A 12,085-nucleotide genomic window follows, 5' to 3' on the forward strand; every position below is an offset into this window, starting at 1 on the left:
ATTTTAATTGACTCTCAGACCTGAATGTCCTTCCATTGCTGCCTCTAGCAGGTGTCTGAGATACAAGAGAACATCATCAGCATAAATAGACATGATCTCGGCCAAAGCCCCAGTGGCGGAACTACCAGGGGTGTGGGTGCGATTGCATCTGTAGCCTCGCGTGTGTCCAAAGCAAAGATTTAGTCTGGAGGGGGTGCGGGGGCCCCACCAGCAATCACCATAGAGATGTTTATACAATATAAACAAGCAATTAACACACTTTGATGTGATTATATAAATACAAAAAGGAAGTGCAGAATATTGAAAAAAATGACAGTAGGAATATTAACAACTGTCGCTCCATTGTCCTTGCCAATATTGTACTAATGTAATTGCTTCCTTCTAATACCAGTCTTAAAGTGAGCTGCTCCCTCTAGATCACTTTCGAGCACTACAAGTGGCTGCTGGATGGAGCTTTCCATTCACCTATCACCTGAGTATCAGTCATTTGATTGCTGCCTGAAGTAGCGGAGATGTAATTGCTGCATATTTCACAGCCCTCATGCAAAATTGTCCCTGCTAACCTTTCTATAACAAAAACTGGTGTGTAGTCACGGTGGCAGCCACTCCCATAGAAACTGGGCTATAAGGCTCACGCTTACATAGCAGATAAAACTGGGTGCAGGATAGAAGGGCCATCGTTCATACACAGGAAGATAAACAGGGCTCAAATGCCATTAATTCTATAGAACGTTATATAAAAATGTCTAATATAAAATAGGACATTTATTGCCATGAAATAGTTTCTTTCTAAGCGTTCAGTGAACATAAACTAAGTCTACCTCGCAAGGACCATGGAGTTGCTTCAGTTTCCCAGGTTTAGCTCAAGAAACAACAAAAAACATTTTGTATTTAAAACAATATGTTTGCACAGCACAAGCCTTATTTGTTGCTCTCATGTTCAACAAGGGAATGTACTGACCCTTTAACCGTATGTTTTCTTAAAGACTTCCATATCAGTTAATAATGTACCCAATAAAATGATTTTACAAGAGTTTGAGAAGTTTTGTTCCTCATATAAAGAAACTTGTCTGAAGCCATGTGTTCTTCTGGTTGCAGAACTCCTATATAATATCAGTAGAAATGACTGGAAGATGTACACTAACCACTGTATAATGTACAGCACCTCATATAACTTTTTGCACATTATTATTTTAAAATAACCCTTACTTGTAGAACCGTCATGTCACTTAAGGGTTAACCTAAGATGAAAGGAAACGTTTGTATAGACAAAATCCAGAAGCACGCCAAAAAATAGTTGCTGCTTGAAAATAGGTGATTTATTTAGCCCATAAGAAACATTTGTGTTGTACATGGTGACGCCTTCGATCATTTGTAATTTTCTTTTTTTAATTCCTGTTTTTCTGTTTCTGCTTATTAGCCCCCATTTTCCTATTTACACTGCACTGACCCAAAGTGCATAAAGAATAGAATAAAGGATTAACTCTGCATTTGGTCAGGCCCCCCTTTAAGTTCAAGGTTGTAGAAACAGGAAGACATTGGTGCATCAGCAATCCAGCCATAGTTTAAAGAATTTCTAGGACAGCAAATGAGTGGCCAGCCACAAATCACACCCTGATGGCTGAGTTTGCCTCCCAGGGGAGCAATTAGGTTTTCTCTGCACAATGTACCATACTTGACCTTGGGGCTAAGCCCATTGGATTGAAGGAACAGTTTTATAACACACACTCCTCTGCATACAATGTTTCCTGTCACTGGAGGCAGCAGGGAAGCCTTATTAAGTTTGGTCAATAAGTGCACAAAGCATATGATTGAGTTTAGCAGAATACTCCAGCAGCCGTGCCCCCGTCACTGGAACAGCAGCACCGTGCTCAGCTCTTCCAATGAGGTGACTGTGACATTAAGACGTTTCTTTCTCCAGTGCCAAGCAACCAGTGTTTGGGAAAGTATCACAGAGCCGTTTCATTTGGCAGCGCACGGAGGCAACTTGTCACTGCACCTGAAGAGATGTACATCTATAGCAGACAAATGAAAGTGAGCTGGGGTGAAATGATAAAGTAATGTTATACAATGTACAAGCATTAGTCATGAGACAAAGCAATGCTTAAAATGCAATTTACATTCTCGGGAGAATCGTTTTCTTATTATAGAAGAAGGAAAGGGATAATTTCTGGGGGAAGCCCACACTTATTATACACGCTTATTATACACTTACCTGATACGCCCAAGCTCTTGTTTCACCGGCCCAGAAGTACCCTTCATCTGGTTATTCTACTTTCTGTGATGAGTGTGTGTGCACAGTAGAGGGAAAAGCTGAACTTCAAAGTAAAAAACTGTCTCTACAACACATGCACACCCAGCCCGGGGCTCAGAGAAGATCTAAGAAGAGGAAGGTGCTCCTAAATAAGTGCCCTTGGTAAATGCATTGTTCTGCTAACAAGAGCACAGAGAATCATCATAGGTGATGCCAAATATTTGGCAACCCCCAGTTATAATAACTTTCCTTCTTCTTTAGGGCAGAGACAGACGAGAATATTCGGGGAGATGTCGCCCGGCGACAAATCGCTTCTTCGGGCGACTAATTTACCCCCGAACTGCCTCTCTGCCGGCTAGAATCAAAATCGCTGGCGGGATGGCACTCTGCTTGGTTTTCTGAAGTAGCACTCCGAGTGCCATCCAGCCTGCGTGGCACTCGCAACATGGTACTTGCTGGGACATTGGAGCTGTCTCTGAAGCCAGTCATACACTGATAGATTAGCCCCTTTGTTGTGGTTACCAAATAATTGGATTTTTGCCTGATTTGAGCACCAATGCAGTAGGACAAAATCGTGCTGATCTGATCATTGGATCAAACCTGCCTCTATAAATCTCTAGCTGATATTTGGCCAGGTATCACCAGTACCATACACTAGGCAATAAGCTGCCAGCTTGGTCTGGAGGGGGCAAGAGTTGGCAGCTCTTTATTGACCTGTGTGGGCCAGCTTAATCACACTACACATCAGATAAAACTTTCCCTGTCTTGATGTGTGGTCAGCCACTTCCATGTGTCTTGGTGCCCCTTTCCTGCAGACATCTTACAGCCCACACTGTGTCTGTGACTGTCACTCACTACAAAGCAGATTCAACTCAAGGAGGAATTATAGAAGACTGCCTCTGATTTCATGCAAACTGTGTTGAAAAGCCAACATTGAAGTGTGTCATGAACAAGAAAGAAGAAATGTCAAGGCCAACAGTATTCTCAGAGTAGGGAACAATGCATGGCTTTTATTTAATTCTCTGCCATTCTTCCAGAGTAACCAACTGACAGTACAGTAAATGAAGTTGAGCTCTGTTCTTCAGAAAGATGTTGAAGTCCAAAAGACCCTTGTATGTGGCAGAATGGAGATGCTCCTTAGATGATAACAACACAATCTCAGGGGGTGAGAATTAGTAATGTCAGTGGCACATTATTCTATGGATCTGGCACAGTTAACACTATCTAAATAAATGGACGCATTCCTTACTTTGTATAGCTGTTTCTGCAGGAAGTAAAGGCAAAATTAAACAGGGATATCAAACTCTACAGAAGCACAACAGATGGAGCAACATACGCCTGTCAATCCCTGGTATACTGCACTAATGTTAGAATGGCCTGAAGGTTAAGTCTCCCATAGCAGACAACAAATGTCTTAAGTTTCTCTTTGAGAGCTGTGTAATGTGGATTTTGAGAGTCCCTGGAAATCTAGAAGAAATAACACACCTCGGTTTCATGCCAGTGCAAAGATAGATCAAATTCATATATTTATATTACTCATATTGTACATTACAGGGTGCAGATACAATTTCCAAGAGAACATGTGGCTTTCTTAAGGTTAAAACATATTCCTCAGGTTTATTTGAAAGCAGTCGGCATATATTGCAATATGCACAATTCCATATGTTGAAGAGCATTGCACATGACTCCCACAATAGAGGTTATATAATATTTAGGGGGATATCTACTTTTGGTTGAGGTTTGTTATGTCAATTTGAGCTCCCTCTGTGACTCAGTCCCTAACTGCTTTCACTGTGGGGTGGAGAGGGGCGTCGTTGGGTTTAGATTTATTGGTATGGTTCAGTTTGAGAAGTTCCACAAAGGAATTCTTGAACTGCAAACTTTGTGGAATTTAACCCAAAGTATTATTCCTTGACATGTAATATCTTTGTGTTACCAAGATTGGCAAAGCCGGCTCCATCCAATGCTAAAGTGTGACTGTCTGATGCTAATGAACCTGGTATGGAGGCTTAGCATATGGCCTGCAATATATGCAGTGCTTGTGACTGTCTCTTATTTTCATACTTTATTTCAAGCAAAACTTTTTTTTTAAAGATTTTTTGTTGTTGTAACTTATTGCAGATTAAAGACAATACAATACCCCTCTGGAGAAAGCACACACATCAGAAGCTAAACCAAGAGGGGTACAGGTAAAGTTGTATTTTCAGGTCCCGGTGGCAGTGAGCTGGGAAAGAAGTGCAGGAGCTGGAGGTATAAAGTGTTTGTTTCAGTCTTTGGGGGGAGGAAGACACTGAACTTGTCCAGGGGTCTCCAGTTTCCTCCCCTATCCAGCTCTGGAGACTTTACAGAGGCTGGTGGGCTGTCTCACCATGATAGGGATCCGAGCTTGAATATGAGGTCAGTGACATCATCTGGCGTAACGCTTGATGTAATCCTCAACTTTATTCCGATACTCATCCTATAAGATGTGAAAAAAAGAATCAGGTCTACGTAAATGCACAAGAAATCAGTAAAGAAGTCTGTCAATGGATTATGGTGGCATTTATTATGACATGTAACAACCAAGAATATGTAGTCATTTAACACTATACAGCAGTAAAACTCACAGTCAAGTAGCTATTATGCCAATATTAAATGAGATTTTGGTCTTATTATTCAGTTACATGCCCATGGTAAATTAATGGGGAAAAAGTTACCTGTCATTTCCTATACTTGACAATTGGATCTTCCAAAAATGGCACCCATGCAGGAATGTTTAGCCATGGTCGGACAACAGCCTTAGGCTACAACAATAATGGTGTGTTCTCCTGAATAAACATGTTATTGCTACCACTTGTTTTTTATTTATAGTTTAAGCAGATTGTACTGGGTATATAGGAATTGTGGATGTGAATATCATCCCATCAAAAAGGCAGGACTTAAATAAAACTGCCAGTGATATAAATCTAATAATTGCCATGCAGGGACAACATAGAATAGACTGGTGAGAGGTGGTGCTGATACCATATAAGCTCTAATGGACTGAGGTGGGAAGGTAGATATTATAAATGTGCAGGTATTTTAGATGGATATTATCCATAAGAAATATCTTTGTTAATGTATAAAGCATCAGACAGTTACTGAGCGAATTAAATTCTCATCAGTTGCATTTTGAATTTAAGAAAATGAAATTATGGGGAACTGGCATGGCAGCTGTTGAGCTCATGTACCTAAAGTAAAGACCGAAAATCATAATCAGTTAGGATCCAACCTCTTTGTAAAAGATGAGTATCTTGGCTTCCCACAGACAAGTTTACTACTCTAAGGGCAGAGACACATGGTAAGATTCTGGGAGATTAGTCACCAGTGTCAAATCTCCTGTTCTTCGGGGGGACTAATCTCCCCAAACTGCCTTCCCGCTGATGGGATGGCAAGTGGAGCGATTTGTTTTCCTAAGTCGCCCGAAGTTTCCTCGTGAAGACAGTTCGGGAAGATTAGTCACCCCGAAGAAGAGGAGTTTTGTCGCCGGGAAACTAATCTCCCCGAATCTTACCGTGCGTCTCTGCCCTTAAACTCAAAGCATATGGTATCCAGAGGAGATCATGATTGATAAAACAAGTGAGAAGTAGGTAGTTGGTCCCAAGATCCCCAGTGTTGGACCGGCATATAAGGATATCTGATATTTGTAGTAATTCCTGAGGTGCTAGATATAAATAACATGGATGAAGTAGAGAGGCAACAGCTTTTACTGCAATAAGGCTAAAGCTCCAACAGGAGACTAAGGCAGCAATGAGCTACATCAAGGGGCAAATTTATCAAAATGTGAGTTTAGAGCTTAATAAATAAAAACCCACATTCTATTTATTCCTATAAGATTTGTATTTCTCAATGGGTGAAAGTTAGAACGCACCATTTGATGTATACAATTCTAAAAATCCCATAGGAATAAACAGAATGTGGGGAAGTTTTTATTTATGAAGCTCTAAACTCCCATTTTAATAAATCTGCCCCCAAGTTTCCCTAAATTCTGATGTCCAATAAAGAAAAGTATTTGAAGCCACAACCCGTGTACAAAGTCGTTTGCTGCTCAATCAAACAGTGATCTGCTTTCGCCAATTCCAGAGTAAATGTATCATGTAGAAAATGAAGGTTCACTGGAGAGCAGATGTGTTCAATAGCTTGAAGTAATTTTATTCAAGATGAACTAAATTCTGCTTGCAGAGATCCTCAGCCCACACGGCACCAATTGAGACTTGCAGCCAAGTCTGGACTGAGATTCAAAATAATTTATTGTGTAAATGTCCGCAGTAAAAATCAGCTCCCAAAGTGGATTTTAATGGCACACAAAATTATTTTACATCCAACTGCATCTATAAATGGGAAATACAGACTACAGGATCTAAAGATAATCTGAGATGTCCTTTATTGGCCTAAATGCACCAGAAGTTCTCCAAGTAAGAGTGAATAAACCTCAGATGCCAACTGCAGCATTTTCAATATTACCATGGTAACCAGCATGTCTGCCAGGTTAAATAATATTCCCATTCCTTCCGCATGTTGCTCCTCTGTAAATATGTCCATGTACTGTATGTCCCTTATTGTACCATTACTCAGTGTGATCAAGATAGATATATGGCAAAGTCCCAAGTCTCTATAGAATTGTACTTGCATTAAAGGAGGTGATTCACCTTTAAGGTAACTCTTATTATGTTATAGAACAGCCAATTCTAAGCAACTTTTCAATTGGTTTTCATTATTTATTTTTTATAGTTTTATAGTTATTTGCCTTTTTCTTCTGACTCTTTGCAGCTTTCAAATGGGCGTCGCTGACTCCATTCTAAAATACAAATGCTCTGTAAGGCTACAAATGTATTGTTATTGTTACTTTTTATTACTGATCCTTCTATTCAGGCCTCTCCTATTTATATTCCGGTCTCTTATTCAAATCAATGCATGGTTGCTAGGGGAATTTGGTTAAGATGCAATTTGAAGAGCTGCTGAATAAAAAGCAAAATAACTCAAAAACCTTCAATAATAAAAGATGAGAACCAATTGCAAATTGTCTCAGAATATCACCCTCTACATCACACTAAAAGTTATCACAAAGGTGAACAACCCCTGTAAAAATTTAAACCATTAGCAATAAACCAAAATAACCAACACAATAAAGATAGAGTCAGCTGCCAGAAGTGTAATGGTGTTTGGATACATGGTCATACATGGTCCAGTGTTAGCAGAGAACTCTTCTAGGCCAAGTTGGCTTATTAGACCATGCACAAGATTGGGTTACACACATGTCCGGACTGAGAATTAAAATTTCAGGTACACAAAGGCCCAATCAGCCCACTAAATACTGACTTTTAATGGCACCTTATAGCAGCCCCTCTGGCATTTGCCAGAACCCACAGATTGCCAGTCCGGGCCTGGTTACACATATATCACAGTCAAGCCAATGTTCTCCTCTCCTGGCCTCCCCAAACAGGTGGATCCTGACATGTATGGATGGCTTTACACTTGGTGCTAAGTGCCATGCTCTCTAGTGCTTGATGAAAAGGTTATTCTTTGAAAAAACTATTTGCTCATCTGTTGGCCAAATAATGTACAAACTGTATTAACAAAATACAGTTGCCAAACCTGCTCCTCACAAGTAGCAGAGAGCAGCCTACATTGGGGTACAAGATAACAGCTGCCTGGTAGATCTAAGAACAGCACTCAATAGTAAAAACCCATGTCCCACTGAGACACATTCAGTTATATTGAGAAGGAAAAACAGCAGCCTGCCAGAAAGCATTTCTCTCCTAAAGTGCAGGCACAAGTCAAATGACCAGGGGCAGCTGGGAAGTTGACAAAATGTCTAGCCCCATGTCAGATTTCAAAATTGAATATAAAAAAATCTGTTTGCTCTTTTGAGAAATGGATTTCAGTGCAGAATTCTGCTGGAGCAGCACTATTAACTGATTCATTTTGAAAAAAACATGTTTTCCGATTACAGGATCCATTAATGAGGGTGAATTGCCCTTTAAGCTGTGAGTCTAACTTCTCCCAAGGGACCTGTTATCTTATATCGATACAATTACTTATCAAGAAATTGTTACAAAAGTATCTGCTGCTGTGGCTGTTCTGAGCTCTCTGCCAAAAGCCAATTAAGTTACAAACATTGTTTCTTTTTCTGGCTGTTCAGTGCAGAGAAAAACAGGACTTTCCAGTACAAATGAAGGACTGCAGTTTGAGCTGTCAAAAGAGGGACTGTCCCTCTAAAAATGGGACAGTTGGGAGGTATGCTAAGTGGTTAATACTGGTACCATTTAGTACTCTAGCACTTGCTACTCAGGGTAAAGAAAATGAGCCCTTCTTTGCAGGCCCAGATTGGCATTTGCCAGAGGGGCTGCTGTAAGATGCCACAGGCAGTCACTATTTATTGGGCTACTTGGGCCTCTGTGTACTTGAAATGCCAGGGTTCATTCTGAATCCCATTCCGGACCTGCTACTGTGAGAACTAGTCAATACACAAGGGTAAATGTAAAATAAACGTAATTATAGCAAGGAATGACTTACAGTATAAAAGAGCCAATGGACAATGATCAGAATGAGATTACTGTATTTTGTTTTATGGCCGATGTTTCACCGGTATGGTGCAGTCCATTCCCATTATATATCAAGTTTATATTTTTGTTTGCCCAACCTAAGCATGCTCTCTGATATGTCACTGACTGACAATTTTGCTTATGTTTTGCATAAAGATTTCACTTTGCACACTACACTGCAGTATTTCTCTGTGATGGGTGGTGTGATGCTAGGAGGTGCCATGTACCAAGTCCATTTATTACACAGTAGGAAGCTGAACATCTCTTGGGATGAATGGCGGCCAAATTACGGCATGACCACCTCCTGCTGTGCTTGTTTAGTGGCTTTGCTGAATTCTCCCTGCCGGACAGAAAGAACACTTTGAATCGCATCCCTTTCGGAAGCTCTGCTGACAAACATTTATTGCATCTTTTCTTTTACAGTGAAAGAGCAGTTCTTTATTCAGCCAATGTGAGACCACCATCGCTTTGTAACACAGAGAGAGGTGGCAGAGTCTGCAATATAATGGCTGCACAGTGAAATCAGTGATGAAGCTTAGTTCATTTTGCTTCCATGAGTATATTCTATGGCACATTCTCTATTTACCAGTATGGAAACAGGAACAGCACATACAATTTCCCCCCTTGTTTGGCATAGATGGTAAAGATTATGCTACAGAATTCACTGGATATTTACTTTCCTAGCAGCTTGTTTGTTTCATTCATAAGCCTGAAATCTTCTTCAAGGCTGGATGACCTTTTTTTCTGTATGTATATATACTATATGTGTATGTATGTATATATATATATATATATATATATATATATATATATATATATATATATATATATATATATATATATATATATATATATATATATATATATATATATATATATATATATATATATATATATATCTCAAAACACGGCACCCACAGGTCAAGGTGAGTTATGCACTAAAAAAGTCAACCCCAATTTCACTACAAATCAAGACAGTGCCATTTAATTTGTCAATAGTTTGTGTCAATAATTGTGCAGACACTTTCCATATTAATAGCAGATCATAAGAGGTCAGTGTTTCTACAAATCTACAAAAGGCGCTCATTTTGGCAACAAAAAGGTATCCTCATATAGCTTCATAGATTCACATACAGTAGGTAAGCCTTTGCAAAGCAATTTCAGTATTGGTTTTCTGATGGAAAAGCAACAAACACTGCAGCATGACAAACAGTTCTCATCTTAAACAGCTCTTGTCCCCCCATGTGGGGCATAATTTATGTTGGGGAACTTGGCTCCCCAGCATTACTCTCCTAGCGAAAATCAGTAATGCATAGTGTTGGACTGGGACCCAGCAATATACATGACCTCAAGCAGTTGTGCCACCCACCGGGGCCTGACGCACTGCAGCTCCTACTTGGCCCTCCCTCCACCCGTCCTCCTGCTTGTGTCCCCTGCTCCCCCGGCCGCTCACATTGGAGTAGGTATGACAGTGGCTGGGGGTGGGCTATAGAGGAAGCAGACCCTGTGGTCCGTGTGAATGTGATAGGGACCATTATAAGCTCCACTGAAGCAGTGACAGGTGTCTAATCTCTGTAAAGCCAGGTCTCAGAAGCAACACAGGAAAATGGAGAATGGGAAATAATTAAGCAACAGAAACTGTGTATTTTAAAAGCTAGAAATGGCCAATACGCATTTAAAAAATGCTGTGCCTAGATCATTTTTTTAAAATTTAAAAATGTCATTTTTATAGCTTTTCAGACCATGCCATATATACATTAACTAGATGTTACCCTAAACTGTTTATATTGAATTTTTCAACCACCCAACACTGATACTCGATTCATTGGTACAGGTATAGAATCCATTATCCGGAAGCCTATTATAGAAAAAGCTCCGAATTACAGGATGGACATTTCCCATAGACTCCATTATAATCAAATAATTCACATTTTAAAAAATAATCTCCCTTTTATCTGTAATAATAAAACAGTACCTTGTACTTGATTCCAACTGAGATACAATGAATATTTATTGGTGGGGAGGCAAAACAATCCTATTGGGCTTATTTCATGTTTAAAAAACGTTTAGCAAACTTAAGGATTAGTGATCCTAATTACAGAAAGAACCCTTATCCGGAAAAAAAGCCAGATACCGAGCATTCTAGTTAACAGGTCCCATATCTGTAGTTCACAAATGGCTGATTGTAGTGAGGGAACTCAACAATGTGTACAGGCAGCAGCCAGAAGGCAGGAGTTATTTTTATAATCTGCCTTAAAACAGAAGAATTGGCACTTATGGATCCCACAAGCTTACAATACAAAAGAATCCCTCATCTTAGGTTTTTCAGGAGGGCAGGAAAAATATAGTAACAATTCCAGAAAATGTAAAATCAGGGAAATTTGTTAAAGAAATGTAAAATGTGGGAACACTTTAAATCAGGGTATGTAAAATTGAGGTTTCACTGTATGTATATTTCTCTCATTGTCTGCACTCTTCATTAAGAAATATGGCTGATCGAAAAACATCATATAGCAGAAAAATATGACTAAACCAGCATTCATTTCATGAACAAATGCACTTATTTATTAAATTATATTTTTTTGCACTGGCCAATGGTTCAGGACCTGTTCTCTAATGAGGACTACATTTTTATTATAAAGGGACTGCTGGTCCAATGCTGGTCCAATGCTTTGACTGATATTCTTACACAGAAGAGTCTGTATTTATTCTCCATTCTCCAGTGGAGAGAGAATAGTGGAAGAAAAATGCAGGGTAGTGTTTAAATAATAAAATAACCTAAACAAAAATGATTTTAAGTAAAGCAGCAAGAAGCACATACTTTCATTATAAGCCCCAGGCGCCCTGCTGTGAGTTATAAGCACCTACATTGTGTCCCTGCACTGTGAGATCAGCACTTTCACTCTATAAAGCAAATACACAGAAACAACAGAAGGGTTGTTCACCTTCCAACACCTTTTTTTTTCAGTTCAGTTGGTTACAGACAGTTCACCAGCAATACAGACTTTTATCAATTACTTTCTATTTTCTACTTGTGACTGTTTTTCTAATATTGAAGCTGAAAGTTTCATTTTTCACAATCTTATGTCTTTCTAGTTGCCAAGGCCGCCATCGGGGGGGGGGGGGGGGGCAGGGGCGGACAAGTGTCCCGGTCCCGGGCATGAAGGGGGCCCGGCAGTGCTGCAGTTTTGAAAAGAGCCCCCCCCCTGAGAGCGCCGAAGCCGGTCTCAGTCGGGTCAAAATCAAACCTGACCGATCGACCATACGA

At 39.9% G+C, this 12,085-nt stretch overlaps 1 protein-coding gene across 3 annotated transcripts in view; it reads right to left on the reverse strand.

Moving 5' to 3' along the window:
• Positions 1–1,297: 1,297 nt before the first annotated feature.
• The window catches only part of LOC108701421 (NEDD8-conjugating enzyme UBE2F), a 123,093-nt gene continuing 112,305 nt past the window's right edge, over positions 1,298–12,085 (reverse strand). For 2 of the 3 annotated variants that reach the window (XM_041577481.1, XM_018236077.2), the window contains one exon: positions 3,245–4,712. In XM_041577481.1, the coding sequence (XP_041433415.1) occupies positions 4,662–4,712 (51 nt within the window). In that variant the 3' untranslated portion in view covers positions 3,245–4,661. Of the gene's footprint in view, positions 2,016–3,244; positions 4,713–12,085 lie in introns of those variants that run through there. The other variant, XM_018236078.2, reaches the window with a different exon arrangement.

Source organism: Xenopus laevis, chromosome 9_10L (assembly GCF_017654675.1).
Source record: "Xenopus laevis strain J_2021 chromosome 9_10L, Xenopus_laevis_v10.1, whole genome shotgun sequence".
Taxonomy (NCBI): Eukaryota; Metazoa; Chordata; class Amphibia; order Anura; family Pipidae; genus Xenopus; species Xenopus laevis.